The 21,880-nt window shown below is 41.6% G+C and overlaps 1 protein-coding gene across 1 annotated transcript in view; it reads left to right on the forward strand.

The window, feature by feature from the left end:
- LOC128666773 (gastrula zinc finger protein XlCGF26.1) overlaps positions 1-21,880 on the forward strand; it is a 140,378-nt gene that overhangs the window by 15,135 nt on the left and 103,363 nt on the right. Inside the window, exon 3 of the mRNA XM_053721558.1 lies at positions 7,996-8,121. Within this exon, the coding sequence (XP_053577533.1) occupies positions 8,001-8,121 (121 nt within the window). The 5' untranslated portion in view covers positions 7,996-8,000. The remainder of the gene's footprint in view (positions 1-7,995; positions 8,122-21,880) is intronic.

Below are 21,880 nucleotides of genomic sequence, written 5' to 3' on the forward strand. Positions count from 1 at the left end.
AATTTAAACTTACCTTTAGATTTAAATTAAAGTATATTAAACTATTAACCTACCCTAACTATTATACTAAATTATATTAAACTAATAATTAATCTACCCTAACTGTTATACTAAAATTACATTAAACTACAAATTAAATTAACTATATTATATATTTAAAAACCTAACCCTACTCAAATAATTTAAATCTACTATTAAAAATTACAAAGTTACAAAAAACTAACAACTAAGTTACAAAAAATAACAAACGCTAAGTTACACAAAATAAAAAAGAAATTATCAAATATTTAAACTAATTACACCTAATCTAAGAGCCCTATGAAAATAAACCCCCCCCCCAAAATAAAAACAAACAAACCTACAATAAACTACAAATAGCCCTTAAAAGGGCCTTTTGCGGGGCATTGCCCCAAAGAAATCAGCTCTTTTACCTGTAAATAAAAATACAAACACCCCCCCCCAACAGTAAAACCCACCACCCACACAACACCCCCCCCAAATAAAAACCTAAGCTCCCCATTGCCCTGAAAAGGGCATTTGGATGGGCATTGCCCTTAAAAGGGCATTTAGCTCTATTGCTGCCCAAACCCTAATCTAAAACCCACCCAATAAACCCTTAAAAAAAAAACTAACACTAACCCCTGAAGATCCACTTACAGTTTTGAAGATCCGACATCCATCCGCAAAGAAGCCGGCCGAAGTCTTCATCCAAGCCCGCAGAAGTCTTCACCCAGACGGCATCTTCTATCTTCATCCATCCGGTGCGGAGCTGCTCCATCTTCGAGACATCCGACGCGGAGCATCCTCTTCGTTCGACGTCTTCTTGAACAATGAATGTTCCTTTAATTGACGTAGGAATAGGATTGAGCTTGCATTCTATTGGCTGATTGGATCAGCCAATAGGCTGAAAGCTCAATCCTATTAGCTGATTGCAACAGCCAATAGGATTTTTTTCAACCTTAATTCCGATTGGCTGATAGAATTCTATCAGCCAATCGGAATCTAAGGGACGCCATCTTGGATGACGTGATTTAAAGGAACATTCATTGTTCAAGAAGACGTTGAACGAATAGGATGCTCCGCGTCGGATGTCTTGAAGATGGAACCGCTCCGCACCAGATGGTTGAAGATAGAAGATGCCGTCTGGGTGAAGACGTCTGCGGGCTTGGATGAAGACTTTGGCCGCTTGGATGAAGACTTCTCCCGGCTTCTTTGAGGATGGATGTCGATCTTCAAAACTGCAAGTGGATCTTCGGGGGTTAGTGTTAGTTTTTTTTTTTTAAGGGTTTTGTTGGGTGGGTTTTAGTTTTAGATTAGGGTTTGGGCAGCAATAGAGCTAAATGCCCTTTTCAGGGCAATGGGGAGCTTAGGTTTTTTTTAGTTAGTTTTTTTTAGTTAGGTTTTGATTTTGGGGGGTTGTTTGTGTGGGTGGTGGGTTTTTACTGTTGGGGGGGTGTTTGTTTTTTTATTTACAGGTAAAAGAGATGATTTCTTTGGGGCAATGCCCCACAAAAGGCCCTTTTAAAGTGAATGTCAATTTTCAGCAATGAGTGCCCGGTTTTTAAAAATACTTTTAAAAACAGGGGCACTTTCATTGATGAAAGTTTACATTGCACCGGATTTGTAGAAATACTTACCTTTTACTTCTCCAAAACCGGATCGCCGATCCCCCGCCTTCTTCCTGCTGTACAAACACAGCAATGACGAAACCGGCTTCCTCCAATCACAGCCGGGCATCACGAGATGGACGCTCTGGGGGTAAAGCCATGATTGGAGAAAGCCGGTTTTGTCATTTCTGACGTCCGTACAGAGGAACTGAGGCTGGGATCGGCGATCCGGTTTTGGAGAAGTAAAGGTAAGTATTTCTACAAATTTGGTGCAATGTAAACTTTCATCAATGAAAGTGCCCCTGTTTTTAAAAGTATTTTTAAAAACCGGGCACTCATTGTTGAAAATTGACCTTCACTTTAAGGGCTATTTGTAGTTTATTGTAGGTTAGGGTTTTTCTTATTTTGTGGGGGGGGGGCTTTTTTATTTTCATAGGGCTCTTAGATTAGGTGTAAATAGTTTAAATCTTTGATAATTTATTTTGTGTAACTTTTTTTTTTTTTTTTTTAACTTGGTGTTTGTTATTTTTTGTAACTTAGTTGTTAGTTTTTTGTAACTTTGTGATTTTTTTTATTGTAGATTTAAATTATTTGAGAAGGATTAGGTGTTTAAATATATAATATAGTTAATTTAATTTGTAGTTTAATGCAATTTTAGTATAACATTTAGGGTAGATTAATTATTAGTTTTAATATAGTTTAATGTAATTTTAGTATAATAGGGTAGGTTAATTAATAGTTTAGTTTAATTTAAATCTAAAGGTAAGTTTAAATTTATTATAAGATAGGGATGAGTTAATATTTAATATAAAGTTAGCGTGTTAGGTTTAGGGGTTAATAGTTTAATTTAGTTTATGGCAATGTGGGGGGCTGGCGGTTTAGGGGTTAATAGGTTTAGTAAGTGCTAGTGATGTGGGAGGCCAGGGGTTTAGGGGTTAATACATTTATTTAGTTGCGGTGGGCTCCGGGAGTGGCGAGATAGGGGTTAATAACTTTATATAGGTGGCGGCGGTAGATTAGGGGTTAATAACTATGTAGGTGGCGGCGGTGTCGAGGCGGCAGATTAGGGGTTAATAAGTATAATGTAGGTGGCGGCTGTGTCGGTGCAGCAGATTAGGGGTTAATAAGTATAATGTAGGTGGTGGCGATGTCGGGGCAGCAGATTAGGGGTTAATAAGTATAATGTAGGTGGTGACGGTGTCGGGGCGGCAGATTAGGGGTGTTTAGACTCGGGGGTTATGTTAGGGTGTTAGGTGTGAACGTTAGTTTTATTCTCCCATAGCAATCAATGGGATATCGGGCAGCAGCGAACATGAGCTTTCGCTGCTTTCAGACTCCCATTGATTCCTATGGCGGCGGATTGAAAACCAGGTACGCTGGACCGGAATAGTGGCGAGCATACCTGGTAGATATTTGTTAACTAGCAAAAGTAGTCAGATGGTACCGAATTTGCATTCGGAACATCTGTAATGACGTAAGCATCGATCTGTGTCGGATTGTGACCGTCGGATCGTATGTTACGTCACAAATTTCAACTTTTACCGGTCTGTAGGCTTTGATAACTAAGGGGAATCAAGCTCTCCACAATAAAACTGCGGAATTGCAGCGTTTTTGCGGTTGACTGATAAGTAGGCCTCTATGTGTAATATGTATATGCGTAACTGATGTACACTATATGGGTAATGTGTATGTGCGTAACTGATGTACACTATATGTGTAATGTGTATGTGTGTAACTGATGTACACTATATGTGTAATGTGTATGTGTGTAACTGATGTACACTATATGTGTAATGTGTATGTGCGTAACTGATGTACACTATATGTGTAATGTGTATGTGTGTAACTGATGTACACTGTGTAATGTGTATGTGCGTAACTGATGTACACTGTGTAATATGTACAGTATGTGTGTAACTGATGTACACTGTGTAATATGTACAGTATGTGCGTAACTGATGTACACTATATGTGTAATGTGTATGTGCGTAACTGATGTACACTATATGTGTAAGGCTACTCCATAACTTCTGCGCCACATTTTAGGTGGCGGACTGAAATCAATCCGATACGATCGGGATGATTGACGGCCCCTGCTAGCAGCTGGTTGGCCGCCAGTGAGCGGAATTGCAGAGACATTTCACTAGAAATGCTTGTGCAATGTTAAATGCCGACAGCGTACGCTGTCGGCATTTAGTGAGGTCAAGCGGACATGATTCGCTACAGTTACAAGGGAGCTGGCTGTTTATGAAGCAGCAAGAACCTCTCTAATATTCATCTGATAGCGCTGTGCTAACATATATAGCAGGGCAGTGAAAGCAGGGTCTGAGTTTATAAGACAGGTTCAGGACAAGATAATTTAGTTGCCATATCCTTCTGTTAGAGCATTTAACAGGTAGGTGGGTGAAGAGGAGGAATAAAATGTGTGATATCTGGAACAACAGAATCAGGGGCTCGATCCGATATAAATCGTCGCCCGCAAAAGCCGGCGATGCCAAAATCTGTACGGGTTTGGTATCCTATATACGGCGTAACCTAGAAGTTACGCTCGTATATTTCTGCCGTCGGCCGTAGTTTTTTTGGCCATAGACAGGTATACCAAACCAGCGCAGTTTGGTATCCAATATACAGCGTAAGGACTTACGTGGCGAAAATGGAGAAATCTTACTCCATTTTCACCTCGCCACAAAAAGCAGCCGTAAGAAGCCTTACGCTGACTATTGGAGCCCCGTAACTACCTGCAAAATAAAACCTAACACCTAACGCATGCGCAATGTCTATCTACCTGTCAACCGCGATCCCCCGCCGCAATCCCTAATAAAGTATTTAACCCCTAAACCGCCGCTCCCGGACCTCGCCGCCATCTACATAAACTAACCCCCTACTGTGAGCCCCTAAAACCGCCACCATCTAACTGATCTATCCCCTAAAACCGCCGCCATCTACCTTATCTATCCCCTAATGTTAACCCCTTACACCGCCGCCATCTACCTTATCTATCCCCTAATCTGACCCCTTACACCGCCGCCACCTATATAAAAATTATTAACCCCTAATCTAATCCCCCTATACCACCGCCAGCTATATTAATATTATTAACCCCTAATCTAATATCCCTAAAGTAATAATCTCTATTACCAGCCCTTAAAAGGGCCTTTTGCGGGGCTTTGCCCCAAAGTAAACAGCTCTTTTGCCCTATAACCTGCCCTCCCTACACCGCCGCCACCTATATTAATAGTATTAACCCCTAATGTAAGCCCCTTACACCGCCGCCATCTATATTAAAATGATTAACTCCTAATTTAATCTACCTACCCCGCCGCCAGCTATATTATCTATATTAACCCTAAGTATATTATAGTTAATATAGTTATTACATTATATATATATATATATTAACTATATAAACCCTAATTATATTAGGGTTAATATAGTTCATATAATTACTATAGTATTTATATTAACTCTATCTAACCCTAACACCCCTAACTAAATTCTTATTAAATAAATCTAATTCATATTATAAACTAAAATATTCCTATTTAAATCTAAATACTTACCTATAAAATAAACTAGGGTTGCACCGATACCATTTTTTTAAGACCGAGTACAAGTACCGATACTTGTTTTCAAATACTTGCCGATACCAATTACCGTTTTTTATGTCATGTGACAGTTTACCAAGCACAATACAGACTAATTATTTAAGATTCCTTCTTTATAATTATGAAGGACTGTAGCTCAAAAGACATTATGAAATAATAAAACAGGTTTTATTTGTCACAAAGTTCACAGAACATGTTTAGAAATAAAAATATTACAATAAAATATATTAACAACAACAATAAATAACAAATATAAAATTGCAACCAACCAAATGTGCCATACAGTAAAAAATAGAAATCATGGTGAACAACACTATGGGCTAGATTACATTTGACTGGTAAGCTTTACCAATGCTCTCATTACTTGTCCTACTCCATTAAAGGCTATGGAGTTGGAAATGTGAACAGAGCATTGGTAAAGCTTACCAATCAAATGTAATCTAAATCTAGTCCTATAATTGCAGGATGAGTGTTCATTGGGATTAACTTAATTTTTCCTATGAGTACTCTTCCTGCAATTATATAAGCTAAGATGTTCCTCAGAGTACAGTATGTTTTGAGCATAATTGTACAAGATGAGAACTAGCAGTATAAAAGGCAATCTAGCAATTTAATAATTTTTCAAAAGTTAGTGGCAAGTTCTTTTTAAGGAACAGAACAGAAGCATCTCTGCATGTTCAGCTATAAGTGTTTTTGCTATCCGTAAGGAGGTTCAACTTTCCACACTACTGCATGGGGCAGAAAGATATTTTTGGGCCATTTTAGCCAGAGCTGGAAATCTCAGTTTATTAACTGCCCAGTACTTCAGGGGTTTGTCTGAACGCAGTACAGTGATCTCTCCTACAATAATACAAATAAGAGCAATTTGTATTGGCAGAACAGTAGTAAACAATTTTTAGTTTAGTCTCCACTACAGCTTTAAATGAAATGGGAACATGCAGTTTGAAAAAAACACCACAAGATAGCATATGGGTAGTAAGTGGTGGTATCTGTTTAAGTATCGGTGCATTTGCACGAGTACAAGTACTCATGCAAGTACTTGGTATCGGTACCGATACTAGTATCGGTATCGGTGCAACCCTAAAATAAACCCTAAGATAGCTACAATATAATTAATAATTACATTGTAGCTATGTTAGGGTTTATATTTATTTTACAGGTAAATTGTTAATTATTTTAACTAGGTATAATAGCTATTAAATAGTTATTAACTATTTAATAGCTACCTAGTTAAAATAATTACCCAATTACCTGTAAAATAAATCCTAACCTAAGTTACAAATACACCTACACTATCAATAAATTAAATAAACTACAAATATCTATCTAAAAATACAATTAAATAAACTAAACTAAATTACAAAAAAAAAGATTACAGCAATTTTAAGCTAATTACACCTATTCTAAGCCCCCTAATAAAATAATAAAGCCCCCCAAAATAAAAAATTCCCTACCCTATTCTAAATTATAAAATACCCAGCTCTGTACCAGCCCTTAAAAGGGCTTTTTGCGGGGTATTTACCCCAAGTTAACAGCTCTTTTGCCTGTAAAAAAAAAAAGAACACAACACCCCCCCCCCAACATTACAACCCACCACCCACATACCCCTATTCTAAACCCTACCAAACCACTCTTAAAAAAACCTATCACTACCCCCCTGAAGATCTCCCTACCTTGTCTTCACCCAACCGGGCCGAACTCCTCATCCGATCCGGGCGATGTCTTTATCCAAGCGGCAGCAAAGTCTTCTTCCATCCGGCGGCATCTTCAATCTTCTTTCTTCGCTTCTCCGACGCGGAGCATCCATCCCGGCCGACGACTGAACGACGAATGAGGTACCTTTAAATGACGTCATCCAAGATGGCGTCCGTCGAATTCCGATTGGCTAATAGGATTCTATCAGCCAATCGGAATTAAGGTAGGAAAAATCTGATTGGCTGATTGAATCAGCCAATCAGATTCAAGTTCAATCCGATTGGCTGAACCAATCAGCCAATCAGATTGAGCTCGCATTCTATTGGCTGTTCCGATCAGCCAATAGAATGCGAGCTCAATCTGATTGGCTGATTCAATCAGCTAATCAGATTTTTCCTACCTTAATTCCGATTGGCTGATAGAATCCTATCAGCCAATCGGAATTAAGGTAGGAAAAATCTGATTAGCTGATTGAATCAGCCAATCAGATTGAGCTCGCATTCTATTGGCTGATCGGAACAGCCAATAGAATGCGAGCTCAATCTGATTGGCTGATTGGTTCAGCCAATCGGATTGAACTTGAATCTGATTGGCTGATTCAATCAGCCAATCAGATTTTTCCTACCTTAATTCCGATTGGCTGATAGAATCCTATTAGCCAATCGGAATTCGACGGACGCCATCTTGGATGACGTCATTCAGTCGTCGGCCGGGATGGATGGATGTACTTACGCAGATTTCTGGACATTGCTGGTTTATCCGACTTACGGCACTTTAGCAACTGCCGGCGGAGTTTATAGGATAGCTCGAGTTGCGAGCTGAAACTACGGGCGGCGGGGGTTCTCTCGCTTGCGCCGCAAACTACGCCGTATATCGGATCATGCCCCCAGTTTCTAAGAACAATTTTGGGGCACCAGTGCAGTGGAACCCATGAAAATTGAGCACTGATCTTGGTTTTTTATGATCACTGGCTGAGCTATGGGTTTGCTCTTGCTCATTGTCACAATTTTGTTCTGTGTGGTTTATACTTTACTTGTTAATTCTAGTATTTGATGGTTTGATTTTTTTTTTTCCCTCTCTTTTTGAAGAACAAATGGAATTTCATGAAGTTGCAGTTTATTTCTCCGAGGAGGAGTGGGGCTTTTTAACTGAAGAACAAATAAAACTTTATAAGACTGTGATGATGGATAATTACCAGATCCTGAGGTCTCTAGGTAATAATTTATATAACTCTACAGGGAATGGGACGAAAAGGAAAACGCACATAATCTTGCCTTGTGTTAAACTAGTATATAATCTGGGTGTTGGTCATTACAGACATTTGTTACTTAATACAATCATTCAGGAGATATACAGCCCTGTGTACCCTTCCCTTGCACTGCTATGTGGTTGGTCATCTAGCTGAGGTGCCACCGCCAGTTATACATCACACACTGTACTACTGGCCTATAGTGATCCTGCCATACATGTGTCTGATACCATAACACACAGTGATCCTGCCATACATGTGTCTGATACCATAACACACAGTGATCCTGTCATACATGTGTCTGATACATAACACACAGTGATCCTGCCATACATGTGTCTGATACCATAACACACATTGATCCTGTCATACATGTGTCTGATACCATAACACACAGTGATCCTGCCATACATGTGTCTGATACCATAACACACAGTGATCCTGCCATACATGTGTCTGATACCATAACACACAGTGATCCTGCCATACATGTGTCTGATACCATAACACACAGTGATCCTGCCATACATGTGTCTGATACCATAACACACAGTAATCCTGTCATACATGTGTCTGATACATAACACACAGTGATCCTGCCATACATGTGTCTGATACATAACACACAGTGATCCTCCCATACATGTGTCTGATACATAACACACAGTGATCCTGTCATACATGTGTCTGATACCATAACACACAGTGATCCTGTCATACATGTGTCTGATACCATAACACACAGTGATCCTGCCATACATGTGTCTGATACCATAACACACAGTGATCCTGTCATACATGTGTCTGATACCATAACACACAGTGATCCTGTCATACATGTGTCTGATACCATAACACACAGTGATCCTGTCATACATGTGTCTGATACCATAACACACAGTGATCCTGTCATACATGTGTCTGATACCATAACACACAGTGATCCTGACATACATGTGTCTGATGCCATAACACACAGTGATCCTGACATACATGTGTCTGATGCCATAACACACAGTGATCCTGACATACATGTGTCTGATACCATAACACACAGTGATCCTGACATACATGTGTCTGATACCATAACACACAGTGATCCTGACATACATGTGTCTGATACCATAACACACAGTGATCCTGACATACATGTGTCTGATACCATAACACACAGTGATCCTGACATACATGTGTCTGATACCATAACACAGTGATCCTGTCATACATGTGTCTGATACATAACACACAGTGATCCTGCCATACATGTGTCTGATACCATAACACACAGTGATCCTGCCATACATGTGTCTGATACCATAACACACAGTGATCCTGACATACATGTGTCTGATGCCATAACACACAGTGATCCTGCCATACATGTGTCTGATACATAACACACAGTGATCCTGCCATACATGTGTCTGATACATAACACACAGTGAGTTCCTAGAGTCATAGGCTCTTCATTATAGTTCTGGGTGTGGGAAGCAGCGGCTCTAGTGGGCTCAGTATCTGGTTACAGTCACTATTCATAGGGGCAGATGACCCTTATTTTCACTGCAGATTCTTATATCATGATGCAACTATTAGCCATAGAAACCAGCATCTCTTGTAGCACTATACACCAGGGAATATATTATATACTACAGAGGCTGTAAAAGAATTCTCCTCATTGGAGCATTACCAAAATGTCTTTCTAATGGCAGGGCGAGTCCACAAATTAATTCATTACTGTTGGCAAATACAACACCTGGCTACCAGGAGGAGGCAAAGACAGCCCAGCCAAAGCTATAAGTATCCCTCACACTTCCCCTAGCCTCTCAGTTATTCTTTGCCTTTGTCTACTAAAGGGAGTAGGCAAAGAACGTGCTCTGAAGAAGCTGGATTTAAAGTGCTTTAATGGGTAGTTTCCCTGCAAGACAGGACTGGGGTCCTTAGATTAACCATGTAATTCTCTTAGAAAGAGTTGTGGTGAAAATTAGCTTCTGGATGTCGCAGGGAACCTTCCCTAGCCTCCTTCCTGTGTATGTCTTCTAATACCCCCTCTAGCAACCGGTGTAAGCTTACACTGCTTTTCCTTATGTCCCAGGTCCCTGTCAGAAGTGGAGGAAGCTGTCAGACCTGAAAGTGCTGAGTCTGCTCCACAGCAGAGACCCTGGAGGGTTAGTCTCTTTCTTTTTAATGGCACGATGAGTCCACGGATCCTCTAATTACTATGATGAATACCACTCCTGCCCAGCAGGAGGCGGCAAAGAGCACCACAGCAAAGCTGTTAAATATCACCTCCCTTCCCTCCCACCCCAGTCGTTCTCTTTGCCTACGTTAAGAGCAAGGAGGTGGTAAAGTTAGGTGTTAGAAAAGATTCTTCAATCAAGAGTTTATTTTTAAAGTAGTACAAGATTGTGCTGCCGTAGTCCATGTCCGTCTCTTCAGTAGAGCAGTGGTGGCTTTAGAGCAATGGGAACTTGTGGGACATAATTCTCACTGCGCCTCCCATACTGATGCTGCCCTAACTCTGAAAAACTGAGGGATATTACTCAGTCCTTTCTCTTTTGTCACAGGCCCATGTGAGGGAGAGGACCTCTCAAACCTGGGACCTGCCTTGCTGTCAGGCAGAATATGAGGTAAGTGCTGACTTTAATTTCTCGGGTTAACGGAACTCAGAAACAGTTGGGCACTTTATTTCATAGGATGGGACATATAAGGAAGCCTTTATTAAAATTGGACACTTTATATTCTTATAAATTCTCCTCTGTACACATGATATTATGGGGACAGCATAGACGCAGGCACTGGGGCAAGGAAAACATTTGGTGGTGGTTCACATCTGCTCCCGGCAGTTTCATAACAAATATGCCGACCGGGAGATGGCTGTATTGGCAACGCCCACGATGGGCGGTACAAGAGGAGGCGGCAATTGCGTTGCACGCCTTTTTTCTTCATTTCCTGATAACTGGTAGATGAAGTTCTTCTGCTGTCTCTTCTATTACGCATCTCTAACTTTATATGCATGTTTAGCCAGAAACTGACTTCTACAGCTGCTGCTAGTTTCGTATCTGACAGTGTGGGAACAGCTCCTGCTCAGAGGGTTCAACGGTCAGGTAGGCACCTCAGCAAAGTGCTGCTGAGGTGTAGAGGTGCCCTGCAGTGTTATTTAAGCCTTCTGTCCTCTCTAGACTTGATAAATAAATAAAAGGAAAAAAGTTACTGTTTAAAATTTTAAGGGACAGTAACTTTTTTTGTATGCTTTGATTTTTATTAAAAGTTTTCAACCTTTTATGATAAATTGTTTCATTGTGAGTCAGAATGGACCAAGAGGCCTTACAAAGTGTCACTTGTTCTTTATGTTTTGATGCCAATGTGGAACCACCAATCCCTTTCTGTTCCTCATGTATTGAGAGAACTTTAAACTATATTGATAGACTTTTTTTTCTGAGCCAACATTTTCCAAAGAGGATGCTGTTCAGAAATCCAATGACAATGTTCAATATATGCCGCAGCTTTCTCCTCAAGGGTCCCAAATTTTACCGCCCTCACATGCAGTGCCCTGCACCTCCTCTCTAGCTCCTGCTGGAGTTACTTTACAAGACATCGCTTCTCTCATGTCTTTTGCAGTTTCAGATGTGTTGTCCGCCTTTCCAATGTTGCAGGGAAAGCGTAAGCGGAAAATCAGACATTCAGTAAGCGAGGTTTCTGACGCAGTTGTTGCTATTTTGAATGCCCCCTCCCAGAAGCCTGAGGAGGAGGGTACCATAGTAGCATCTGAAGTTGAAATTTCAGATTCTGACAGTGTAATTCCTCTTGCTGACACTGAAGTGGTATCTTTCAGGTTTAAGCTAGAACACCACCGTCTGTTACTTAAGGAGGTTTTGGCTACATTGGTTGACAGCGACTCCACGGTCGTTGTTAATCCTAAGAAATCCAGTAAGCTAAACAAATATTTTGAGGTACCTTCCTCAATAGAGGTTTTTCTGGTTCCAGACCGAGCTTCTGAGATCATTACCAATAAGTGGGAGAGACCGGTTATCCCTTTTTCTCCATCTCCTATATTTAAAAAGATGTTTCCCATAGCCGACTCTGTCAAGGAGGCTTGGCAAACAGTCCCCAAGGTGGAAGGAGCTGTCTCCACTCTAGCTAAGAGAACTACTATACCCATAGAGGATAGTTGTGCTTTCAAAGATCCTATGAACAAAAAAAATAGAGGGGTTACTCAAAAAGATGTATGTACAACAGGGTTTACAATGGCAACCAGCTGTGTGCATTGCTACCGTCACTAGTGCGGCAGCATATTGGTTTGATGCGTTGTCTGATGCTATTAGGACAGACACTCCTTTGGATGAAATCCAGGATAGGATAAAAGCTCTTAAGTTGGCTAATTATTTTATTACGGATGCTTCCCTACAAGTTATCAAACTGGGAGCAAAGATTTCAGGTTTCTCTGTTCTTGCACGCAGAGCCTTATGGTTAAAACCTTGGTCTGCGGATGTATCCTCTAATTCTAAGCTTTTAGCGATTCCTTACAAAGGGCAGACCTTGTTTGGACCGGGCTTGATGGAAATAATCTCTGATATTATGGGAGGTAAGGGTCATCTTCTCCCTCAGGATAAGAGAAACAAGCAAATGGGACGTCAGAGTAATTTTCGTTCCTTTCGAAATTTCAAAGCAAATTTTTTTCTCTTCCTCTTCTAAGCAGGAACAGTCTAAACCTTCATGGAGACCCAATCAATCTTGGAATAAGGAAAAACAATCCAAAAAGCCTGCTATTGAATCAAAGACAGCATGAAGGGTCTACCCCCGATCCGGGAACGGATCTTGTAGGGGGCAGACTTTCCTTCTTCGCTCAGGCTTGGGTTCGAGATGTTCAGGATCCCTGGGCAGTAGACATAGTATCCCAGGGATACAAACTAGAGTTCAAACGTTTTCCTCCCAGAGGCAGGTTTCTGCTTTCAAGATTATCTGTAGACCAGACAAAAAGAGAGGCGTTCTTACACTGTGTAAGAGACCTCTCCGACCTGGGAGTGATAGTTCCTGTTCTGATGCAGGAACGAGGTCTGGGGTTTTATTCCAATCTGTTCGTGGTCCCCAAAAAAGAGGGAACCTTCAGGCCAATTTTAGATCTCAAAAGTCTAAACAAATTCCTCAGAGTACCGTCCTTCAAGATGGAAACTATTCGTTCCATTCTCCCTTTGGTCCAGGAGGGTCAATTTATGACAACCGTAGATTTAAAGGACGCGTGCCTTCATGTTCCCATTCACAGGGATCATCACAAGTTCCTAAGGTTCGCCTTTCTAGACAAACAATTCTTCCTTTCGGTCTTGCCACAGCTCCCATAATTTTCTCGAAGGTTCTGGGATTACTGTTGGCGGTGCTTCGATTACAGGGCATTGCAGTTGCGCCCTATCTTGACGACATCCTGGTCCATGCGCCATCCTTTCAACAAGCAAGGTCTCACACGGAAATGTTGTTATCCTTCTTGCGATCTCACGGATGGAAGGTAAATTTGGAAAAGAGCTTCTTAGTTCCAAGTACAAGAGTAACCTTCTTGGGAACCATAATAGATTCCGTATCAATGAAGTTTTTTCTGACAGAAGTCAGGAAATCAAATATTTTCGATTCTTGTCTAGCACTTCAGTCCACTCCTCGGCCATCAGTGGCTCAATGCATGGAGGTAATCGGTCTGATGGTGGCGGCAATGGACATCATCCCGTTCGCTCGTTTCCACCTCAGACCTCTGCAGCTAAACATGCTCAGTCAATGGAACGGAGATTATGCGGATTTGTCTCCACAAATTCTACTGGAACAGGAGACAAGGGATTCTCTTCGATGGTGGTTGTCTCAGGATCATCTTTCCCAGGGAACTTGCTTTTGTAGACCCTCCTGGGTACAATATAACTTCAGTGGCTTACATCAATCATCAGGGAGGAACGCGGAGTTCCTTAGCCATGACAGAGGTAGCCAAGATAATTTGGTGGGCGGAGACCCACAATTGCTGTCTGTCAGCGATCCACATCCCAGGGGTGGACAACTGGGAGGCGGACTTCTTGAGCAGACAGACTTTTCACCCGTGGGAGTGGGAACTCCATCCGGAAGTGTTTTCCAGCCTGATTCTTAAGTGGGGTCAGCCGGAATTGGATCTCATGGCATCTCTACAGAATGCTGAGGTACGGATCGAAATTGAGGGACCCTTAGGCTGTACTGATAGACGCTCTGGCGGTACCTTGGAATTTCAGTCTTGCATACCTATTTTCTCCGTTTGCTCTTATTCCTCGGGTCATTGCTCGAATCAAGCAGGAGAGGGCGTCGTTGATCCTCATTGCACCGGCTTGGCCTCGCAGGATTTGGTATGCAGATCTGGTGGAAATGTCATCTCTTCCACCTTGGAGGACCATCTAATTCAAGGGCCCTTCCTTCATCCAAATCTAGTTTCTCTGAAGCTGAATGCATGGAGATTGAACGCTTAATTTTATCCAAGCGGGGATTTTCAGATTCGGTCAATGAGACCATGATTCAGGCTCGTAAACCTGTGACTAGGAAGATTTACCATAAGATATGGCGTAAATATCTATATTGGTGTGAATCCAAGGGTTATTCTTGGAGCAGGGTTAGGATTCCTAGAATTCTGTCATTTCTCCAAGAAGGTTTGGAGAAAGGATTATTGACTAGTTCCCTAAAGGGTCACATTTCTGCCTTGTCTATTTTGTTACATAAACGTCTGGCAGATATTCCAGATGTGCAATCATTTTGTCAGGCCTTGGTCAGGATCAGGCCTGTGTTCAAACCAGTTACACCTCCCTGGAGTCTTAATTTAGTTCTTAAGGTTCTTCAAGGGGCTGCATTTGAGCCTATGCATTCCTTTAGATCTTAAGTTGTTATCTTGGAAAGTTTTATTTCTTGTTGCTATTTCTTCTGCTCGTAGAGTGTTAGAGCTCTCTGCATTGCAGTATGAGTCTCCTTATCTTATTTTCCCTTCGGATAAGGTAGTTTTACGTACAAAATTAAGATTTCTTTAAGTAGTTTCTGACCGGAACATTAATCAGGAGATTGTTGTTCCTTCCTTGTGTCCTAATCCTTCTTCTCAGAAGGTACGGCTTCTACACAATTTAGACTTGGTTCGTGCTTTTTGGACAGAAAGCCACGGCTACTTCTCTTTCTTTTTGGCTGAAGAGTATCATACGTTTTGCATATGGAACTGCTGACAGCACACTCCAGAGAGAGTTACGGCTCATTCCACGAGGGCTGTTGCTTCCTCATGGGCATTCAAAAATGAAGCTTCTGTGGAACAGATTTGCAAGGCTGCAACTTGGTCCTCTCTTCACACTTTTTCAAAGTTCTATACATTTGACACTTTTTACTCGGCTGAGGCTGCTTTTGGGAGAAAGGTTCTTCAAGCAGTGGTGCCTTCCGTATAGGTTCCCTGTCTTGTCCCTCCCGTATCATCTGTGTACTCTAGCTTGGGTATTGATTCCCAATAGTAATTAGATGATCCGTGGACTCATTGTGTCATTAAAAAGAAAACGAAATTTATGCTTACCTGATAAATTTCTTTCTTTCTTCTACAAGATACGACGTGTCCACGGATTCATCCTTGTGGGATATTATCCTCTGCTAACAGGAAGTGGCAAAGAGCACCACAGCAGAGCTGTATATATAGCTCCTCCCTTCTCTCCACCCCCAGTCATTCTCTTTGCCTATACTAGTAATAGGAAGAGGTAAAGTGAAAGAGGTGTTAAAATGATAGTTTTTAGTTTCTTCAATCAAGAAATTTTTTATTTTAAATGGTACCGGTGAGTACTATTTTCCTCAGGCAGCATATAGAAGAAGATTTCTGCCCTGAGGTTGATGATCTTAGCAGTTGTCACTAAGATCCATGTGGGTTCCCACAGAATGGCTGAGGAATACTAGAGACATCTTCAGTGTGGGGAACATTTTCATGCTACAAGCATTGAGGTATGTTCAGTCATTTATTTATGAGGAGACTGTGATATATCAGAACTGGCTGACATAGTTCCCAAAGAGGGAAGGGGTAAGCAGTAATCCTATAGCCATAAGAAAGGGTATTACTGAAATCCTGTGTATTTATTTTTTATCAGGGCTAAATGCAGCAAGAAATCATGGCAGCATGTTTAAGACACTGGTTTTTATTGCAAAACGTTTATATAGCTGGTTGTTGTACATTGTGCTGGGGGTTCTCAAGGCGTTAATCATACATTTTATGAATGCTTATCCACATGGCTAGTTTTACACCACTTTACATGCGGTTGTTTAGGCTGAGAGTACATTGTACATGATGGGCGGGGCCTAATTTTCGTGCCTTAGATGCGCAGTTAGTTTGTCAAGAAGGACAGCAAACTTCAGCTTCGGTTGGGCTCAAACTGAGTGATTGTCTACCGGAGTGATATCGATCAGTTTGTCAGATCCCTGGGGGCAGGTAGGCGCCACAGCTCTTCAGGGGTTTGTTTAGGTTTTTTTATTAGCGGTTTTGTGTTAAATTAATCATTTAGGGGTTTAATTTGCCCTTGCTTGTGGTGCAATATCCAACTGCAATTTAGGATAGGAATACCTTAAAATTGAACGTTTATCATTTTTAAGCAGATTTGGAAAAATTGTGCGCTTTTTTATTCTTAAAGGCGCAGTACTCGTTTTTCAAAATTTTTGTTTTACTCAATAAATAAAGTGTTTAACGACTTTTGTGGTTATTACTAGCCTGTTCAACATGTCTGATATTGAGGAAAGTCTATGCTCTATGTGTTTAGAAGCCATTGGGGAACCCCCTCTTACATTGTGTCCTTCTTGTACTGAAAGGGCCTTACACTGTAAAGAACATATTTTAGGTGATAAAAGTATGTCCAAGGATGGTTCTCGGTCTGAAGAGAATCAGGATATGCCATCCAATTCTCCCCAAGTGTCACAACCTTTAACACCCACTCAAGCGACGCCAAGTACTTCTAGTGCGTCTAATTCTTTTACTCTGCAAGATATGGCTACAGTTATGTCTACTACTCTTACAGAGATATAATCTAAACTGCCAGTCTTACAGGGGAAACGCAGTAGGCCAGGTATTAAGGTAAATACTAAACCCTCTAAGGCCTTATTGGCCATTTCCGATGTACCCTCACAGTGCTCTGATTTGGGCGTCGGGAAATTGCTGTCTGATGGGGAACTTTCAGACTCAGGAAATGTGTTGCCCCAGACAGCTTCGGACGTGATGTCCTTTAAATTTAGGCTTGAACACCTCCTCCTGTTACTTTGGGAGGTTTTAGCGACTCTGGAGGATTGTGACCCTATTGTGATACCACCAGAGAAATTGTGTAAGATGGACAAATATCTAGAGGTGCCTACTTACTGATGTTTTTCCAGTTCCCAAAATAATTTCGGACATTGTTACAAAGGAATACTGTTCTCTCCCCCTCCTAATTTTAAGAAAATGTTTCCCATATCTGATACCATTCTGGATTCTTGGCAAACGGTCCCTAAGGTGGAGGGAGCTATTTCTACCCTGGCTAAGCGTACAACTATACCTATTGAGGACAGTTGTGCTTTCAAAGACCCTATGGATAAAAAGTTAGAGGGTCTTCTAAAGAAAATATTTATTCATCAGGGTTTTCTTTTACAGCCTATAGCTTGCATTGTTCCAGTTACTACTGCAGTAGATTTTTGGTTTGATGCTCTAGAAGAGTCTCTTAAGGTTGAGACCCCATTAGATGACATTTTGGATAGAATTAAGGCTCTCAAGCTAGCCAATTCTTTTATTACTGATGCCGCTTTTCAAATGGCTAAATTAGCTGCGAAAAATGCAGGTTTTGCCATTTTAGAGCGTTATGGCTCAAATCTTGGTCTGCTGATGTGTCATCAAAATCTAAACTTTTAGCTATTCCTTTTAAGGGTAAGACCCTATTCGAGCCTGAATTGAAGGAAATCATTTCTGACATTACTGGAGGTAAAGGTCATTCCCTGCCTCAGGAAAAGTCTGTTAAGATGAGGGGTAAACAAAATAATTTTCGTTCCTTTCAAAACTTTAAAGGAGGACCCTCTGCTTCCTCTTCCTCCACAAAGCAGGAAGGGAATTTTGCTCAATCCAAGTCAGTTTGGAGACCTAACCAGGCCTGGAATAAAAATAAACAAGTCAAGAAGCCCACTGCTGCTACCAAGACAGCATGAAGGGGCAGCCCCCGATCCAGGACCGGATTTAGTAGGGGGCAGACTTTCTCTCTTTGCTCAGGCTTAGGCAAGGGATGTTCAGGATCCTTGGGCATTGGAAATTGTGTCCCAGGGATATCAGCTGGAATTCAAGGATTTGCTTCCAAGAGGGAGATTTCATCTTTCACGTTTTTGTCTGTAGACCAGACGAAAAGAGAGGCGTTCTTACGCTGTGTAAAAGACCTCTATACCATGGGAGTAATTTGCCCAGTTCCAAAACTAGAACAGGGACAGGGGTTTTACTCAAATCTGTTCGTGGTTCCCAAAAAAAGAGGGAACTTTCAGACCGATTTTAGATCTCAAATGTCTAAACAAATTTCTCAGAGTTCCATCGTTCAAGATGGAGACTTTACAAACAATTTTACCAATGATCCAGGAGGGTCAATATATGACCTCCGTGGACCTGAAGGATGCGTATCTTCACATTCCTATCCACAATGATCATCATCAGTTTCTAAGGTTTGCCTTTCTGGACGAACATTATCAGTTCATGGCCCTTCCTTTCAGGTTGGCCACAGCTCCCAGAATCTTCACAAAGGTGCTAGGGTCCCTTCTAGCGGTTCTCAGACCGCGGGGCATAGCAGTGGCACCCTATCTGGACGATATTTTGATCCAGACGTCAACTTATCATCTGACCAAATCTCACACGGACATTGTGTTGGCATTTCTTAGAACTCACGGTTGGAAAGTGAATATAGAAAGAGTTCACTAGTGCCATTCTTGGGAACTCTGATATACTCGGTAGACATGAAAATATTTCTGACGGAGGTCAGAAAATCAAAGATTCTAAATACTTGCCGAGCACTTCAGTCCATTCCTCGGCCATCAGTGGCTCAGTGTATGGAGGTTATTGGATTAATGGTAGCGGCTTTCATCTCAGACCACTGCAGCTGTGCATGCTCAGACAGTTGAATAGGGATTATGCGAATTTATCTCCTCAGATATATCTGGATCAAGAGACCAGAGACTCTCTTCTTTGGTGGTTGTCACAGGATCATCTGTCCCAGGGAATGTGCTTCCGCAGGCCAGCATGGGTAATAGTGACGACGGACGCCAGTCTCTTGGGCTGGGGTGCAGTCTGGAATTGCCTGAAGGCTCAGGATGTTTGGACTCAGGTGGAGTCTCTACTGCCAATCAATATTCTGGAACTGAGAGCAATATTAAATGCTCTTCAGACGGCGCCTCAGTTGGCTTTGGCCATATTCATAAGATTCCAGTCGGACAATATCACGACTGCAGCATATATCAATCAAGGAGTTTTCTAGCAATGATAGAGGTTTCAAAGATAATCCGATGGGATCCCAGGAGTAGAGAACTGGGAAGCGGATTTTCTGAGTCGTCAGACTTTTCATCCGGTGGAATGGGATTTCCATCCGGAGGTGTTTGCATCATTGATTCATCAGTGGGGCACACCGGAATTGGATTTGATGGCATCTCGTCAGAATGCCAAACTTCCTTGCTACGGGTCCAGGTCAAGGGATCCCCAAGCTGTACTGATAGATGCTCTAGCAGTACCTTGGTCGTTCAACCTAGCTTATGTGTTTCCACCATTTCCTTTACCTCGTGTGATTGCAAGAATCAAACCGGAGAGAGCTTTGGTAATTCTAATAGTGCCTGCATGGCCACGCAGGACTTGGTATGCGGATCTAGTGGACATGTCCTCGCTGCCACCGTGGAAACTTCCATTGAGACGGGACCTTCTCATTTAAGGTCTGTTCCAACATCCAAATCTAAATTCTCTGCAGCTGACTGCCTGGAGATTGAACGCTTGATTTTATCTAAGCGGGGATTCTCTGAGTCGGTCATTGATACTTTGATTCAGGCTTGAAAGCCTGTCACTAGAAAGATTTACCATAAGATATAGCGTAAATATCTTTATTGGTGGGAATCCAAGGGCTACTCATGGAGTAAGGTTAGGATTCCTAGGATTTTGTCCTTTCTCCAAGAAGGATTGGAGAAGGGATTATCAGCTAGTTCATTAAAGGGACAAATTTCAAATTTCTGCTTTGTAAATTTTACTACACAAGTGTCTGGTGGATGTCCCAGACCTTCAGTCTTTTTGTCAGGCTTTAATCAGAATCAAGCCTGTGTTTAAATCTATTGCTCCGCCATGGAGTTTGAATTTAGTTCTCAGTGTTCTTCAAGGGGTTCCGTTTGAACCCATGCATTCCATAGATATTAAGCTTTTATCTTGGAAAGTTTTGTTCTTAGTTGCTAACTCTTCTGCTCGAAGAGTTTCTGAGCTTTCTGCATTACAATGTGATTCGCCTTATCTTATATTCCATTCTGATAAGGTGGTTTTGCGTACTAAACCTGGATTCCTTCCTAAAGGTTATTTCAAATAAGAATATTAATCAGGAAATTGTTGTTCCTTCCTTGTGTCCTAATCCTTCGTCTAAGAAGGAACGTCTGTTACATAACTTGGACGTGGTTCGTGCCTTGAAGTTTTACTTACAAGCGACCCAAGGATTTCCGTAAAACATCTTCTCTATTCATTGTTTATTCTGGAAAGCGTAGGGGTCAAAAAGCTACGGCTACCTCTCTTTCTTTTTGGCTGAAAAGCATCATCCGCCTGGCATACGAGACTGCTGGACAGCAGCCTCCTGAAAAAATTACTGCTCATTCTACTAGAGCGATGGCTTCCACATGGGCTTTTAATTGCTTCTGTTGAACAGATTTGTAAGGCTGCGACTTGGTCCTCCCTTCATACTTTTTCCAAATTTTACAAATTTGATACTTTTGCTTCTTCGGAGGCTAGGTTCTAAAAGCAGTGGTGCCTTCCGTTTAGGTATCTGCCTTGTCCCTCCCGATCATCCGTGTCCTGTTGCTTTGGTATTGTATCCCACAAGTAGGGATGAATCCGTGGACTCGTCATATCTTGTAGAAGAAAAGGAAATTTATGCTTACCTGATAAATTGATTTCTTCTACGATACGAGTCCACGGCCCGCCCTGTCTTTTTAAGACAGAATTTTTTTTTTTATATATCTTTATTTATTGAGAACCAGGATGGGTGGGTCACCACGGGAAGAAAACATAGTACATGATAAAGCAACAATTCAGTTTACACAATAATGGCTTCACGGAAAGAGACTTACATCATGTGATTGGTGCAAAGCAGTTAGCACCCATCTAGGTAGTTTTTTAAGAATAGGAGGAGGAGGAGGGGGGGGGGAAGAGGAGGAGATGGGGGAGGGGGTAGGACCAGTTAGGGGAGGAACCAGCCGGAGAGGGGGGGGGAACCCAAAGTGGGGAAGGGGAAGTGGGGGAACCAAAACATTCCCAGTAAACAAGAACAATCAATAACAATAACACTAGCAGAACCCTTTGTCTGGGTAGCATGACTCGGTTCAACGATAACGTTGAGAAAGACAATATACATGATATGGCAACAGTTCAGATTACACAGTAATGGTCCTACAGGAAGGAACTTACATCATGTGGTCAGTGCAAAAGATGGAACAAACATCTAGGATTAAGGGAGGAAGGAGGGGGGGAAGGGGGGGAGTTGTTGCGCCTCAACAAC

This window comes from Bombina bombina, chromosome 7 (genome assembly GCF_027579735.1).
Source record: "Bombina bombina isolate aBomBom1 chromosome 7, aBomBom1.pri, whole genome shotgun sequence".
NCBI classification, from domain to species: domain Eukaryota; kingdom Metazoa; phylum Chordata; class Amphibia; order Anura; family Bombinatoridae; genus Bombina; species Bombina bombina.